Raw genomic sequence first — 18,233 nt, 5'->3', positions numbered from 1 at the left:
GAGATGGTATGATCAACAGTATGAAGACCAGTAGAGAAGTGAAGAAGGATCATGATGACAAAGAGGCATCACAAAATGGTGGGAAGAATATTTTAAAACCTGATAACCTTCAGTGGAGTGAAAAGAGCAAAATCTAGCCTGGAAGGGGTGAAGAACAAGAGAATAAATAGCCAAGAAAGCAACTTGGAGTCTTATTACAAGGGAAAGGAGAGAACATGAGAGGATAGGTGGAACAGGTCTATCTTCTTGAACAAATTAGCAAATGATTGTTGATAAGAAAGAGCAGAGGATAGACTGCAGCAGGGATAGAGCCATTTCACAGAAGCAAACTCAGGTTTACCACTTAGTATACTCCCAGCATGGCACAGCATGGCATCACTCACTTTGCTAGTAGAGGGAATCTAATGTCAAAAAGGTGGCAGCAAAATAAATGAATGGAGGTTTAAAAGTAAAATGCTCCCAAGGAAGCAATGAACTGTGAGGTAAAGGGGAGTTTCAGTCAGTAGGGAGACTTGCAGTGGTTTCTCATATGAAGGTGTGGGAACAGCACCTGGGACAAAGCTCTCAAAGTGTCCCAAGCACACCGGCCTAAGAGGAAATTGGGAAGGACAGCTGACCTCACATCACAGATGGGCCAGCGGACACCTGGGGAAAGGGCAAACGGCTCTGCATTGGTAACACTGACTCCACTCTCCATAGACAGCTCTGTGGGGACCCTATCCTGGCTCCCACCTCAGCTGCTGGTCAACTCCAGGGACTTGTGAACCATTCCTTATTGTGCTAATATGCAAACTTCTTTATGGGATTGCAAGATCAGGTTACAGGTGTAGGTCCCTGCACACAGAAAACTAAACATCAGAGGAAAGCGTTGTAGCCTGTTTGTCAGCCCAACATTACACAGAGTTCTTATTTTTTAATCGCAAGTGGGAGGGAACTGTGAAAACTGAGTTACTCAATTGAATTTCAAAAACATTCATGTTGGAAGAACCAACAAAGTTTGAATATTCCCACCTCTCAGCTGCCTAGGGAGACTGAAACGGAAAGTGCCATGCCTGTTGTCACCAGCGCCACCTCTCAGCCTGCCTTGCCCCCTCTGCTGCAGGTGGAGAAGCAGCGCCCGCATTGGAACCAATTCCAGGCGAGATCTCACCCAATGTATACCTAACATGCCCAAATTGCATGAGCTATTGTGTGTTTGCGAGATTCCGTGTGATTTCAGCAGATACTGGCACCCCTTGTGGACCACCAGCGGGGTGCTCGTGGGGCTGCTGCTCTAAGTTTGCCTAATGGCTGAGGCAGCCCCACTGCTACCATACAAAATATAACACTGTGCCTGAAGCTCCCCAAGGTGGGCAGGGAGGGGGGGGAGGAATCTCATGTATGTTCTGTGATACAGTACAGTAGTTGTAACAGCACTGCTTCTGTTCTAACTTCTGTTCATATTTACCTACCTAAAGTAGTTGTGACATGTTAAATAGATTTATTCAATATTCTCCCAAATGTTATTAATTGCTTGTTACATTTCATTTAAAGGTAAAGGTAAAGGGACCCCTGACCATTAGGTCCAGTCACAGACAACTCTGGGGTTGCGGCGATCATCTTGCTTTAGTGGCTGAGGGAGCCGGCGTACAGCTTCCAGGTCATGTGGCCAGCATGACTAAGCTGCTTCTGGCAAACCAGAGCAGTGCACAAAAAACGCCGTTTACCTTCCTGCCGGAGCGGTACCTATTTATCTACTTGCACTGTGACGTGCTTTCGAACTGCTAGGTGAGCAGGAGCAGGGACCCTATTGCGGGGATTCGAACCGCCGACCTTCGAACGGGAGCTCACCCCATTGCAGGGATTCGAACCGCCGACCTTCTGATCGGCAAGCCCTAGGCTCAGTGGTTTAGACCACACCACCACCCATGTCCCACACATTTCATTTAGGTACATGCTAAATTTCAATTGAGTTCATTTCCAGGGTCATCCCCACCACCCCAGTCATAGCGTATCAAAACAGTTCAGCTTCCAATCCTCCTTACTCCTGTGGCAGGCAGAATCACTCCACTGACCTACGCTCACATTTAATCCAAGGCAGGCTATTTCAGAAATACTGCTTTTGCTATCACAAGGCAGCAGAGTATCCAAGACTGGCTGTTAAGTTTAAAGTGTAAGATATTTGAAAAAGATTGTGAAGAAGCATTTTCTCTACCGAATGAAGTCTGTCATCATGAGATTTATTATATTTCAAGATTACTTATTAATATACTTTGTATTGTGCTGTCTCAAAAATAACCAGACACATTTTAGTACTGCTAGGCCAATGACAAGAATTTCAAAAGGAATATAATATATTCCAGCTCCTTTGCTTCTTCTCATCTTCCTTCACATAATATGGCTCTTGGATTTCAGAAGGGGAAGAAGAGCAAAATGAATATATCTCCATAATATAAACACATGAAAGGAAAAGACATAACAGATGAAGCCTTGAAACAGAAAGCAATAAATTGATTGCAGGATAAAAATAAGGGAGGATTGAACTGAGACAATCAGGAAACAAACAACAGGAGAAAAATCATAACATCTTTCTTAATGGTGGATAAATCAGCAGTTTATTTATACCTAACATGCCTTTGGATTTTCAAAGAATCTTTGCGAGAAGAGGGTGAAGAGTTTACAGTGGAACGTGCAAACAATATTTTGCTGCGTTAACACTGTATAATGATTACCTGCACAACAAATGTGCCCAGTACAATAGTGCAAAATATAGGGTTTCTAAAGATGCCATCAAAAACATTCCTTTCACCGTGGATTTTGCGTGCGTTGATTTCATTGAACAGCTGCATCATAACAAAGGTATTGAAGATGATTGTGTAGTGCTCAGAAGGCGGAGAATGAAGTGGTGCATTCCTGCCACTGTCAATCTTGAACATTTTTTCACCTGATTATAAGGAGGAAACAAAAAAAATAAATGAACAAAATCTTTAAAAAAAACAAAACACACATTGTGGACAGTTCAGTGTACCATAGAAGAATCACATCACCATGTCAGCAAGATAGCAGTCATAATAGCAGCAATGACAACAACAGTAACAGTAAATAACCAGTCGTGAAGCTTTACATTTCTATTTGCTACTGAAGTCTGCTGAGGTCCAAGACCTCAGAGGCTGTATATTTAGAAATGCCATCTGTTTCACACAGCTAGACATTCAGAGTTGAGGGTTCTCGTCAGATGAATGAAATGCTGGTGTTCAAATAAGGGCTTAAATTTATTAGGTACTGGGGAACATTATGGAGCAAGCCAAGACTGTACAAATGAGACAGGCCTCCCCCTTGAACTGCAATGGAACCAAACTGCCAATGATTTATATCAAAAAGCTCGCAAAACAGCTTTTAAAGTCAATTCTGGAGGAAAGCTGAAAGGAATTGGGGAGCATCCAGTTCAAGATGATTCATTGCTCAGGAATTAAGTTGTAAATGTTCCAGATCATCTAAATGGGAATAGAATAGAACTTGGCAATAGAATACAGAAGAACGTGACATCTGTTTAAAGATACTGAAGGTTCACAGGGGGAAATGTGCACAGAAAGGTCACCTGGAAAGGAATAAATGCATAGTATTGATATGCTAATACTAGAAGCCTTCAAGCCAGAATTGGGGAGCTAGAGTGCTAATAAGATAATAAATATAATAGCCGTGTTTGAATCCTGGTAGCATGAAGCAAAGCAGTACGATAAAGTAATCTCTGTATACAAACTCTATAGAAAAAACAAGCAAAGGAATATTATGTATGGTGTTGCAAGTGAGATAAAATGATTCTAATAAACTCCTCCATGGAACTCATAGAAATGAAAATAGTAGGACCAAAAGTCCTGGAATTCAAGACATAGTCATATTTATCATCCATTCAAACCAAGACACCGAGAATGATGTTGAGATGGAGAAATAAATCAGTCTTGTAATAACATGTGACTTCAGCTACTCTCACATTTACTGGATAAATGCATATTCAAGTCCTGACAACAAGGCAAAACCTCTTGATGAAATAAGTGAGTATGTCTTGAAAAAGTCAGCAATAAAACCATTTGGAAGGGAAGCAACACTGAGTGGTGTTCAGAACATGATGTGACTGTTGATGAAGTAATTTGGAACAGTTACTTCTGTGCTACAAAATTTAACATACACTGAAGGGGATAGTTACCTAGACTATGCAACAGGGATGCTTTAAAAGAGGAAACTTTTCAAAATGAAGGAATTCATTAAAAGGAAGTTAAAAGGGAGAACCAAAAGGGTCAATTCCCTCCAGGATGTTTGGAGGTGATTTAAAATTACAATAATAGAATCTCAGCTGGAATTTATACCGCAGTCCAGGATAGTTCAGGAAAGTACCAACAAATCCAAGAAGATGTCAATGTGGTTTATGAACAGAAGCAAAAGAGCTATATAAGGCAAGAATAACAAGTAGAAGTGTTGCCCAAATGAAGAGAACAAGAAGCACAAACTCTGACAAAATAAAACAATCGAAAAAAGAATTTGAGGAGCAGATTGCTAAAACCATTAAGACCAACAATAAAAAATACATACATTAGAAGCACTATTGCATTCAGCTGAATTTATTTATTTATTTAGCAATCAAATGATTGCTAAATGATAATATTGCAAAGAAGCATTACTGTGAAAAGTATTAGACTGAGATCACCATTTTTTGGGCAGCACCTGACTATTAACTAGATGAAATGTTATTTATTAAAATTAATGGATTGTATAAAAAAGCATTTATTAATTTTAGCTTAAAAGCTAACACAAGTAAAGAACTTGATAACAGTTCATAAAATTATGCATGATGTGCAGATAATACTAAAAGGCAAACTGCAGGGTACACTAAACATGGATTTGAATCGTGGTATTGGGATCCTCTTCTTCAATTTTTATTTATTTATTTATGATCAGCAGCCACAGTGAAATTATATGAATCAGCACCACATCCTGGAGAGGATTAACCCTTTCACCTTGAATATTTCCTCTCTTTCCTCACGTTCTTATTCGCTCCCTAAGCTGCTATTTGCTGCTCTTAGTGGGTAAAGAGAGGGCTTGTTGGGAATGAATTTTCAGCAAAAAAAAAAGTATGGGGGAAAGGATTGATCATTTCCCTCTTCCCCATGGTTCTGATCTAGAGCACCTCCTTTCCTATTTGCTATTAGTTTAAAAAAGACAGAGAAACTCAATCATGGGCTTCAATGAAATATTTAGTGACACGTAGTTTGACCCTAAAACCTGAGAGAATGAAATTAATGGGCAGACAGTTAAAGAAATACAACGGGAAGTATTGTAGTATCCAATGCTAGTCCTACTCAGAGTAGACCCATTAAAGTTAATAGGCATTCCTAACTTAAGCTCAAATTTCAAACTGAGTTAATTGGATCCAAGTTACTTGAATACAATCCATAATTTATAGAATTTACTGCTACAACGCCGGGGAAAACCCCCCAACACAGATTTGCTAGGGCTGCCATACGTCCATAGCAACCTTAGATTTGCTCATACCACATTTTATATTTCCAGTAGAGGACATAATGCCCAAGAATATTTGTGGTGGCTCAGGTCCTACTTGGATGGTCGTTCCTAGAGAGTTACCGGTACTTGGGGAGTATTCTTAAGCACCGTCGGCAACAGACGTCCCTCCCACACACCCTAATGTTTGGCAATTCCTGAAGGAAACAATCAGCATGAGCACAAGACCTTGCTATGGAATTATATAGTTGCCATATTCAGGGCCAGGGAGTAATTTCCCTGCAGAAAATTGGGCCTGTCTGGAGATCTTGCATGCCTCATAGCAATAGCCACAGTTTGTTGGCAAAAAAAGGCATTAGGTTGGGTCAGTCTGGCAGAGGGGCTGAGTCAGAACCACACCTCCATCTCCTCAGTTGAAGTATCAGGGTACCCCATTAAAAGTGTCCAGGGGAAAGACTTCTGTCTGAATGCCCAGGCAGGGGCTGCCATAACCCTCCCCCCAAAGGCATACTGGATGGATTGCCCAGAATTGATGCATGTCATTGGGTGATCCTAAACCCAGGAATAATCCTAAACCTGATGGAATAATCTTCCAGCAAATAGGTTGGTTGATTCAGGATACACACCCAATGCCTATGCCAGAACATAGTGACATCTATAAACAATAAAGTTGTGGCCAATTTGATCCCAAAATATTGTCTTCTATGAGGTGAAGTCCTACCACATGTATACAAGCCACAAGAGTAGCTCTGTGGATCGGATTGCTGAGCTAGTCTGTGTTCTTGGCAACATGTTGTGTCACATCTACAGATTAAAAAAAGGCATGGAAAGCATGTTTGAAACTCAAAGCAATACAATTCTGTAGTTCTACCACAGTTTGTTAAAGTTAGCAATTAAAAGACTAGATAATCTTACCAACAAAAAGGAGAGTAAAAATGAGAGTGAGCTGGTACACAGCATGGCCCAAAATGTTCTTCATCATAGTACGGGAGATAAGAGGCTTGTTTCGGCCATATGGTTTTCTTAGCAGCAACGACTCTGTAGGAGGTTCCGTAGCCAGAGCAAGAGAGGCAAATGTGTCCATAATCAGGTTGACCCATAGCATCTGTACAGCTTTTAAAGGAGAGTCCTTAAGAGAGAAATTATAGAAGGAAATGTCAGTATCTTTGCCATGTCAGTATATGTACTTGTTGCTCTTAAATATTTCTGCAAAACCTTTCCTTGTAAGAAGGTCATAACTACCGGTATTCTAATTTCATTTCTGTATTTCCCCAACAACTCTGTGAGATGGTTTTTGGCTGAGAAAGCCAAATTTCAGCAGTGAGCAGGTGTTTGAATCTTGACCTCCAGCATCCAAAGCCCATTTTCCAAATGTTCTGTACAGATATAAACCTTATTATATGATTGCAAGAGAAAATAAGGATTAATTTAAATGCTAAACCCTTAAAATAGATATGAATACAATACACACACACAGGCAAACATTTCAGTGAGTGAACTTTGGAAATCCTTAAACAATGTGGAGTAATAGAGCCAGTAACCTTTCAGAAAGCACCATTTGAGTTATTTTAAATTTACAAATTAATGGTAAGTGTAAGTCAAGATGTCACATCAGTCTGGTCAAGGATTATATGGTTTGTTAGGTATTTGTTTCCAAGAATACATAAACAACCACTAGAAGGAGCTATCTGCTCACTGAATCTAGTAGGGATATGCTTGGGGTGAAATCATGCTTCGAAATTGCCCATTAAAAACAAACAAACAAATTCATATCCCCAAACCAAAATAAATAACTATTAAATAGGCTTTCTTAAATTGTCTTTTGGATAATGGTTCCTTCTCAGCATCTTTCCTCACTAGAGAACTATGGATAAAGTGGCATTATAAACTCTAGTGAGGAAGAACATGTGGTTTTATTTTTTTTTAGATTATTTGGAATGGTTAATTCATGTTTCTCTGAAACCTAAAACAGACTATTCTTTCATGTGTTTTTTTTTAATTTTTTAAAAAGTGAAAATTTGGTTTGTGAAAAATACATAAAAATTAATCCAAATATTCAATATAATAGGACTTGTGCTGCTGCTTGAGATAAAGTGCCTTACAGCACAATCCTATGCATGACCATTCAAATGCGATCATAAGGCACTATCTGACTGGTAAGTATTTATAGAATTGCAGCTGTAGAGTTCAACTGCAACAATATCCATCACTTTTAGAGTGCCTAGGACATAACTATCTTAAAGCAATGCACAGCTTGTTGTATTGATACTAGGCAACAGGTCCAGTTCTGGGCTCATCCCACTATTTTCTGCTGCCTAGTTTTGCCCTACTTGCCAGAACAAAATGCTTCTGTAACTGCACTATGGCAAACTATGCCATTGTTCTTCCACACTGGTGTGTACGAGCTGAGCATCCCTGTGATAGCTTGCTCTGGTCACCAGAAGCAATAAATTCATTGTGCTATGCAAAAAACTCAGAACATATGCTTGTAGCAGTAATACAGAAGCATTTTTTTGTGATGCGGGTGGCACTGTGGGTTAAACCACAGAGCCTAGGGCTTGCCGATCAGAAGGTCAGCAGTTCTAATCCCCGCAACGGGGTGAGCTCCCATTGCTCGGTCCCTGCTCCTGCCCACCTATCAGTTCAAAAGCACGTCACAGTGCAAGTCGATAAATCGGTACCACTCCAGCGGGAAGGAAAACGGTGTTTCCGTGCGCTGCTCTGGTTTGCCAGAAGCGACTTAGTCATGCTGACCACATGACCCAGAAGCTGTCTGCAGACAAACACCGGCTCCCTTGGCCTATAGAGCGAGATGAGCGCCACAACCCCAGAGTCTTCCGCGACTGGACCTAATGCTTCAGGGGTCCCTTTACCTTTTATCTGCCTAAAAGCAACACCATAACCATATTTGAGAAACAATGTAATTTTATGATATAATGTTTATAATTTCATAAGATTTCTGTGCCATAGATAAATAATTGAAAAACGAAAGCTGAGATATCTGAAGAGATTATCAATTGCATAAGTAAGCTTGGAGGTCTCTATTTATGCCCTGTGAGCCATTTGCCCCTCCCAATTGGCAAAAGGCCAAACTCATTTACTCCTTCAGTGAGCAACTTGACATGCATACAATCTTTCAAAAAGATCATATGTGCACCGGGGGGGGGGGGTCCTCTTTTTACAAATGGTGTGAAATTAAAGTGCCTGTCCCTGCATCCTGCTCTCCTATCATCTAAAGCTATATTTGTTGCTATAAAAAGGTCTCTGTTGTGCAAGTGTCAGCAGAAGCCCAAGGGAACTCCAGTGTATAATGAAAAGCAAATTTCTCACTTTGATCCATCCTCTAAATTACACATGTGCAATTGGCAGCCATCACTTTTGGCAGCAGCTCATTCTCACCATTTCACAGTGCCAATCATTCCATGTTGCTAAGGTGCCTCTAATAATTATCTATCATCTACTGCGCTGCACAGTTCAGTCAAGTGTAAAAGCTTATTCTAAACCCCAGCCTAAGCATTAAACACACATTAATTTTGGCACTTGGTGGAATGAAATTTCCACTGCAGCTCTTTCTTATTTCTGATTAATTCTTTGCAAGCTAAGGAAAATGTGCATCTGAGCTCGGGTTTAGAATAATTTTAAAGATGAGTCATTCAGCTACATTTCACAAGATATTTTTTTAAAAAAATATGATTTTATGCATTTCAAAGGCAGAAGCAAATGGAAATTAAAGCAATTATGTGGACTTTGAATTTATGTGGAAATGTGTTTAAGAAGTGATCCATCATGAAATATCACCCCTACATATTTCATGTTGGATATATCAGAATATTATTGTTATTTTTAAACATGTATTTATTTTAAACCCAGCATATACCTTCCATATTAAAACTTCCAAGGACTGTAACAACAAAGTTATGAAATTGCAAATTAATACACATAACAGTAGGGGGTTATGCACCCTTAGCTAAAAATATAATTACAGTAGTAGTATGTATACACATAGCCACATAGAAGTATATATATTTATAATAGTTCTATTATATTCTACCATTTTAAATATCTTTGCAAAGTTTATTTTAGATTTTAGCTAAACAAAGAAAACCACAATCATTCTGTGACAGTCAATTTTTAGTTTTCAATAAATGAATGAACAACACACAACTATCAAGAAAAGTGTAACTCTCCTACACACAAAGCAGCAAAAGGTAATTGTGGTATGCTAACTACGCTACTGGTTCTTCCAATAAATAGATGGATGCTCTTCCTCAAAAGCACTTCCCAGACACACAGAGAAAGGGCAAAGCTTCATAAACAAGTGATTGATTAAAAATGGGTTCAACAGAACTCTCTTTTCTGTCCCTCCCAATAAGTTCCTAGCTTGCAAAGTAAATATTCCAGAGCCCTAGGGAGGAGAGAGTTGTCTGGGTGCATATATGGGAGGAATGCATCGTCCTCCCATTTGTAGTAATGAGCGATGCACTGCAGTGCACATGCAGTCATGATTAGGGGAAAAGGGAAAGAGCTCCATGCTGATCCCTGCCACTGCATTCTTAGCTGCACTCATGGAGGGAAGAATTGTGTTAAAGTTTAAACACTTAAAACAAAACATTTTATCAATATGCCTTAGAATTTTCAAAAGGGCAGAGGCAAGGACATGCAATCCTTTGATTTCTTTTTAATATTTCTATCCCAAGGTCTAATTAAAATGAAATGTACAAGAGGCAAATAAATTTGGTATTATATACTCCATGGTTCCTGATTCCACATCTCTCTTTTGTATAGGAAAAAGAAATACTAAAGAGTGGCAAAGTGACATGAACTACTGGTAACTAGGTGAGCAGTCCTCCCTCCCCTTGCTCTGACCATCCCTGCTACAGTGAACAGCAGCAGCTTGAGTTTTCACTGCTCAGAGGAACCACAGGTCTGCAACTGAGCCCAAGATCCATGAAGAAATAAATAGTTATAACCTTTGAACACCTTGAAAAATTTAGAAGAGTAATTTGGGAGGAGTTTCACCTTTGTGGCATCTAATAGAGACAGCCTCAGGTTTCACTTGGCCATATCATGATGACAAGGTAAACTTATTCTTTGCAGTATACCTATGACTTATTCATGATTTTGCTCACTGAGACTGAATTTTCCTGTTGCACCAGAGTGAACAGTATGTGCTATGTGTATATCTACACTATATTCACAGAGGTGCCACACTCTGTTTAATATCACGCTTCCATATTTGATTCTCTCTCTCTGTCTATATATCTCTATATATGAAGTGCTATTTTTCCTATAAAAAGAGGTGCCGGAACTCACCATGAACTCCTCCTTTGTTTTCTTATAATGGCAATGGCGCCACCCAAGAGATGCCACCCAAGAGATGAAAAAAAAACAGCCCTGTATATATTACTTTTAAAAAACCACGTTGCTGTACTTCCTCAGACTTCTTACAATTTAGAAAATATGTGCAATGGGCACATGAGAACAAATAATATAAACAGTTACTTAATACAACTGGTGTTTTGTGATTGCTATTTTACTTGCTTTTGGTGAAATAAGCAGGTATGAGCACACCTTTGTACCTCTAGATTATGAAGTGCTGATGCATTTGTTATTATTATTTTTAGGATATTAAAGTAACTGGGTGCACTAGCAGTTCCAAAAGAGCACTGATATGTGGTTAGCAATCAACAGAAAACATAATGTTTGCTGCCTGTGAAGTACAAACTGTTCTGGACCTGGGTCCATGTTCTCAGCCCCAACAAACAGTCAACACTGCTGTATAAGGGTCTTGTATGAACTTGGGTAAGAGTCCTCATGTATGACATCATTTAAGTCATTCGTTGCTCTAAGACAGGATCAGATTTGATTAAATGCAGTCTGCATAAATGAACGGAGTAGAACTGGGTAGAATCCATAACAGCTTACTGAATCCAGTGACTGCATCATCATTTGAAATGGAATTCACTTTATTTATTTATATTTAATTGTTTTCAATTAACTACATTTTTAGGCTGCCCAATGGGAAAAAAGTTCCCTGGCAAGCTTATAATAAATGTTAAAAACTTCAATTACACTGATAAAATCATAAGACCACCACAGAATTAAACTGGCACAAAATAGGTTTCCAGCAAAACTCTTAATAAGTTTGGAAATTCAAGAAGATCTTAAAACTTCAATAAATATATGTAATCACTAAAAGTTTTTTTAAAGATTACTATAGTTAAACTTGGGGAAATGAAAAGGTATGTACAAGATGCCAAAAAACAAACAAACAATGAAGGCACAAGGCGAGACGAGCCTTTCTGGGAACAATATTGCATGACCATGGTGCCATCACTGAAAAGGTCCTCTTCCAAGAAGCCACCTGCAACATTCTCTTTGGCAAGGCCTCCAGACAAGTGCCTCAGGTGAAGATCTTAAGGTCTGGATAGGTATACTTTAGTCATTTACTTTAATTCAACCTTACCTGGGTAATGCAAGCTCCAGTGAAAGCAACGATCACGGCCACCACATTTACTGTGAGTTGGAATTGCAGGAACTTGGAAATACTGTCATAGACATTACGACCCCACATTACAGCTTTCACAATGCTACTAAAGTTATCGTCGGTCAGGATAATATCTGAGGCTTCCTTTGCGACATCAGTTCCTGCAATACCCTGAAAAATGTAGAAGACGTAACAAGAATAACTTACTAGAATGAGAAACAGTGTTTCAATAAGGAACTTATAAGGAACAGAAGAGAGGTAACTTAAATTGGCTGTTAATAAATAAAATAGTAGCCTGGAGCCAAAGAACCATTAAACTGGTTAGCCTGGTCAAAACTATAGGAGACTTTAGATTTGTTTTCCTCAACAGTAGTTTTTATGCTGGATAGATATTGAACCAATTTGGAAATTGTTTCAATAGCAGTTCGTAATATAGCAAATCTAAAATTCAGTTCGATCTCAATACAGGAATTTGACAACTGTCAATGGGCATACTTAAGATGGTCAATTCAGCTGAAGTAACAGCAATACACCAACTGACTGAGATTGCCTTCAAGCCTACTCCCTGGGAAATGATGGCACCAAAGCAGCAGCAGCAGATTGGGTGTGAACAGTCTTCTAAAATGGTGAATATATTTATCATTAGAGGGAGTTTCAGGGATTTTTTTTTTTTTTTTAAAAAAAACCACTACTGAATGCACTACTTCAACCCCAAAATTGAAACTATTGAATATTCTGGGCAGTCCTAAAAAGGAGCATGTTCTTAAATGTACCATTGCAAAGCCAACATCAGCTTTCTTAAGCGCCGGTCCATCATTAGTTCCATCACCAGTCACTGCTACAACCTGCCTCTGCTCCACTTGAGTGCTGTCAATAATACCTGTAAAATATTGCAATGAATTTTAAGAAACTGTGTGGCTGCATGAAAGTATGGTGGATTAAATTTTTTTTTTACAGTCTGATGCTGTAATCTGCATGTTCATATGAGAAGGAGCATCTTCACAGGTGGACAAACTTTTTACAATCCTTAAAATTGTGTACATCAATCCACATGTTCCAGCATACCAAAATCTACTTGATTTAACTACTTCATGCCTTTCATACAGCATCCTTTTCACACACAGCTCAATGTGCTACCCTATTTCTTCTTTCTCCTCCCTTATTAAGCTTTGTCTTCTCCATTCATCTTTGCTCTCTTTTCTTTCCCAACTTCTAAGAACTGATGGCACTTGTAGAACCCACTGCTGAAGCTAAATGTTAATCTCATTTCTAGGACACATACATTGCTACTGTGAAGGCAGAAGTAGTTTTCCAGAGTTATTATTTATATTGAACTGGAAACCTTTTTTCAGCTGGAGCACCACATTCCCTTATGGGCAACCTTCCAGGGTCACATGCCAGTGGCAGGCAGGTCTAGAGGCAAGCATGGGTGGTACAATGACTGTAAATTTACATTTGTATAGTAGTCCAGTTTCTATACATGCTCACACATCATTCTCTATCCTCCATCTAGGCATGCAAGAGGCATTATCAGAGCTCACCTCTAGCCACCAGACCTGAAGGCCCACCCACCCCCCAGTTTATATACATGAAAAGCCAGTGTATAACAAATGGCTGAATGAATTATTACAATTACAGAACAATGAAGGTTATATGAAAAAAAAATATTATTCAGAGTTTTATTTTTTTTAAAATAAAAATAAAAAAACCAAACAGTCCAGTCCTTAAACTCTGAGTATTAATAGGTTTCAAATGCTTCACACCACCAGCATGATTTCACAAAATATAACGTTACACTGTTGTTATGGTGATGATGTAACAAGCATTCAGAAAAAGATGTTCATTCCTGAGGGGCTCATATCTACCATTTGAGCGTAACATTTATTGAAGGATCCATTAAGCACTCCAATGATCCAGATAATACAAAGTTCATAAAAATCTAACTGCTGTTTATATCCAAAACAAAATAAAATAAAAAAATTCCTTCCAGTAGTACCTTAGAGACCAACTAAGTTTGTTCTTGGTATGAGCATGAGTATGAATGAGTAGCTGGAGTATCTGAAGAAGTGTGCATGCACACAAAAACTCATACCAAGAACAAACTTAGTTGGTCTCTAAGGTGCTACTGGAAGGAATTTTTTATTTTATTTTGTTTTGACTATGGCAGACCAACACGTCTACCTACCTGCTGTTTATATGTGAGCATTTAGTTGGGATTTTGAGGATGTTCAAACAAATTACAATTGTATCCATCTAACAGCAAATACTAAACGCTGCTTTTAACATACTTTTGAGCCAAGATACCATTTTCAATAATTAATTAATTAATTAATTAATTACCATAATTAATTAATTAATTATGGTAAGCACACCATTTTACTCCTCAAAGAGGAATGAAAAGTTAACACCATTAATGTTAAATGAAGGAGACCCTATGCTACATGTGGCACCCCTCTGGCAACTGTGTATCATTAAATGTTCAATATATAAGAAGGGTTTCTTTGTATCTTATATTTTTCAGCTCTAGAGTATTTCTTGCGCATCAAAGCCGAGACCCTGGGTTTGTCCTTCAAACAGCAGGAAAACACACATTCAGTCAAAACTAGCTAATGTTTCAAATAATTTCATATTAACTTTGAAGGGACTACAGAAATACAAATGCTAAAAATCCTCCCAAGCAAAGAAAAGTTCTTCTTCCACTACAGTGGCTATATAACACACACACAACCCCCCCCCCCATGCCCGACGCTCCTTGTTCGGTGTCCTCACTGCAGCTCTAACTGTAGTTATATAGGACATTCAGGACTGCTTTATTTCTGTCAGATTCATATCCTGCACATGTAAACAACCCTGTTATGATTCAAGTGTTTACAGTGCCTCAACTTTGTTGACTGTGTTTTTTCTACAGAATAATTCATTTTACTCCCAGTCTATAATATCCGAATGAACAATCCCAGAAAGTTTATTTACATTGCTTTGGAATACATTTTTTTTTGTTTGTTTTAAGTTGACTACAAGACTACCTAGTCTAATCCTGAGAGATGCTGCGGGCACAAACACTTTAATTGGATTTCTGACAATAGAATGTTGGGCTTCTAGGAACATTCATCTGCATATCTTCACAAGGGTCATTTTACAGCAGACAGCTTGCTCCCTGGTTGCACAGAGAAATGAGAAAGCCACACACTAGACTTATTACTGGTAGTGCCAGTACTATGATTATCATTAATTTATAGAACACTATCAATGTATGGTGCACTTTACAAAGCAACGTAAGCAACAGGGCAGGGCAGCTGTGGGAAAGACAACAAAGGAAGGGAGGGAGGAATTGAGGGACGCGAGGAAGAGGAAAAGAACACCAGCCATGCAGTTAACCTCCTTTACCTTCATTTTAGTTGGTGAGTAAGACTAAAAGGTTAAAGGAAATTCTTATCAAAAGAGTTAATGCTGCATTGACTTTTAAACAAAGTGTATTGATATGTAGGAAACTGTAGTGATATATTTTACTACCAGTAGTACTACTACTATTACAATTTGTTACTCACTCTTCTCTCTAGGTCTTACGGTGGGTTACAGTTAAAACACAACATTAATATTGAAACACAACATTAAAAACAGTTTAAAACAACTAAATCTACAGAATTATATATGTAGCTCAGAATGGCATACATAGTATATATATATATATATATATATATATGTAAATGCATCAGTGGTCCTGTATGTATATGGGTAAATTTGCATTCACCTTTGACTAAAGTGTGCTTATCAGTGGGAGACGAACGAGCAAGGACACGAAGTTTTGGCCAGATCTTGTCAATGCGTTCCTGTTCAATCTGAAAGAAATAAGGATGATACATTTGTCAGTCTTTCAGAAAACCTTTCCACCACCACATACCCTTTATAATAAATGTCACTTTAAGGTTAACTTGTTTCCCACCTGACATTGCTAATACTTAAACAACTACAAGGGCTTTCTGCTGCTCTCATCCTCTGCTATGCTTCGCTCTCCGATCTATGATAGCCTATTAAAGAAATATTTGTTCCCCAATCAAATTACTATGCTCCATATTGTCCTTTTCACCTGGGTAACAGTGTAATGTTACTTTCAAGAAGTCATGTTGCTTTCGGTGCCTTTGCAAATATGTTTCTGACCTCTATCATCTGTCTTTCCTGTACCAGCTGCTGCATCAGCTCTTTATAAAGGAAAGAAACTTCATATTCTCACTAAATGTAAGCGATTGAACACACAGTAAACAAGCACTGACATGTTTATATTACCACTTCTAAAAAAATTATGCACTTTAGGGACATAGTGAGGATAGTGGATTGTTGAGATTTTTTTGGCCAAAGTTGTTGAGCAAATTGGACATTTTAACCGATTATAGAAAATTCCACCCAGATGCATCCCATATATATCCGGGAAATTCCGGACATATGGCACCCTAGCAAGTAACATATTTGAACAAGACAAAGACAGAAACACCCTGAATCCCCACAAACTGTACATTCAACCAGGCTGGTGCATGAAACACAGACATCGACTCAATTGGCATTCAAGGCTAATACAAACCATGAATTAGCACAAATATATAAATGTGTAGGCTGCTTTGCTCCTCCTCTGGACCTGTTGCTGCTGTGCTGCTGTGTGCTAAGACATTGCTTAGCATGTCATCTGAAACTGGGCTCATAGCTTATTTCCTCCAAACAAACCATGAGCTCTAAACCAAGAACAAACCTCAACTTCAGCTCATGGTTTGTCTGCAGCAAAGCAAACCCAGTTTGGATGACACAGCAACACAGAAGGACTGGAGGAGGAGAAAAGTGGGCATGATCTGCTAGCTTTTTAAAGACATACAATCTTAAAAAGAGTACCATCTCTCCCATTCAGAAAAAAAGGAAGAACGTGAGGAACAGCGCAGCCCAAGACAAATATGACAGGTTTCAATATCCACCATTTTGTAACTATTTTATAGAATATTGTATGTTTTATCCTGACATGACTTACATCTCCTTTCTCATTTCGGATCCTTCGGTTAAACTCTTTCCCCTCAATGCAGAGGAAATCTTCTCCAGGGTGAATTATCCCACACTTTATTGCAATAGCACGAGCTGTATTGATGTTGTCCCCTGTGACCATACGGACTGTAATTCCTGCTCGCTGACACTTTCTTATGGCTTCTGGGACCTAAAACAGTGAGATGAAATGGGGAGGGGGGTATCAAAAACAAGCTGATCAGATTTGTATTATAATATCTTAGAACTGGTTATTCTTAAACACTAAAAATAGCAGCAAGAGTACTGTGAGACCAAAAGAGATTGGTTTTCTAACTTCTCCAAAAGAAGCATGATGGAGATGTAGGGAACACAAGTAAGACCATTTCTCCCTACAACAACTTATACCAGAGACATATTTGAAATCATTATTAACTTAATGTTCCATCCAACCTGTTACGGCTGCCCAAGATGTTTTTCTGAAGAAGTAGAACAGCAAAATATACCGGTAATTACATGTATAGAAACTGACCAAACTGACAGTTCCATCATACTTTAATACTAATGATAGGGCAGTGTCTTGAGGGCAGCAAGCCAGCTTAGGGGATGTTTGGCACACATAGGTTGTCCTCCCAACACTTTGCCGCCACTCCCTGCTTATGGAATGGCCATTCCTAATATGTTACTGCTTGCAGAATACACTGTATTCCTGCTATTGGTTTAGGTGGTCATGCAACTCTTTTATAGGGATTACAAACAACTAGAAACCTACTGAAAAATGCCTAAAAGGGACTGAAAGCCTCTTATGCAGCTATGATGAATTGAAAATAAAATTCTGAAAGGTTCATAATGGAATACTATCCTAACAGCACCTAACAGTAGATGTATATGTTCCATCTAACAATTTCAAACCAGCAAATACAAATTCAGCACTGCCTTATGGAGATCATCCGAGCTCAACTATTCCAATAATAGCACCAAGGAGAAAAGGCAATGGGAATGCATGCTCTCTATCCTCTATTCAGTGGCTATATATATATATATATATATATATCCCTTGCCAATACTAAAGTCATTATGAATAAGTTATAGGCCTACAAAAGATCACTCAAGGAGAATTTATATTTGAAAATAAGCATTATGTCCTGAAAGCACAGATATGTTGCTGAAGCTCAACATAATCAATAGGCAGATGGCAGACTGCTTGAAAGCCCTACGTAAGCTGTTTCAAGCTACATGAAGGAAGAGTGTACTAAAG

General features: G+C 38.7%; 1 protein-coding gene across 2 annotated transcripts in view; it reads right to left on the bottom strand.

Annotated features, from left to right (window-relative positions):
* Positions 1–18,233, bottom strand: part of ATP2B2 (ATPase plasma membrane Ca2+ transporting 2) — a 197,845-nt gene that overhangs the window by 24,262 nt on the left and 155,350 nt on the right. For both annotated transcript variants that reach the window (XM_033140769.1, XM_033140771.1), the window contains 6 exons: positions 16,989–17,168; positions 15,729–15,816; positions 12,754–12,860; positions 11,960–12,151; positions 6,409–6,622; positions 2,712–2,923 (listed from right to left, as the gene is read on the bottom strand). In XM_033140769.1, coding sequence (XP_032996660.1) covers positions 2,712–2,923; positions 6,409–6,622; positions 11,960–12,151; positions 12,754–12,860; positions 15,729–15,816; positions 16,989–17,168 — 993 coding nt within the window. The remainder of the gene's footprint in view (positions 1–2,711; positions 2,924–6,408; positions 6,623–11,959; positions 12,152–12,753; positions 12,861–15,728; positions 15,817–16,988; positions 17,169–18,233) is intronic.

This window comes from Lacerta agilis, chromosome 2 (genome assembly GCF_009819535.1).
Source record: "Lacerta agilis isolate rLacAgi1 chromosome 2, rLacAgi1.pri, whole genome shotgun sequence".
In the NCBI taxonomy this organism is placed as follows: domain Eukaryota; kingdom Metazoa; phylum Chordata; class Lepidosauria; order Squamata; family Lacertidae; genus Lacerta; species Lacerta agilis.
Note: the sequence above shows the minus strand (reverse complement) of the source record. Positions and strands in the feature narration are given on the sequence as shown.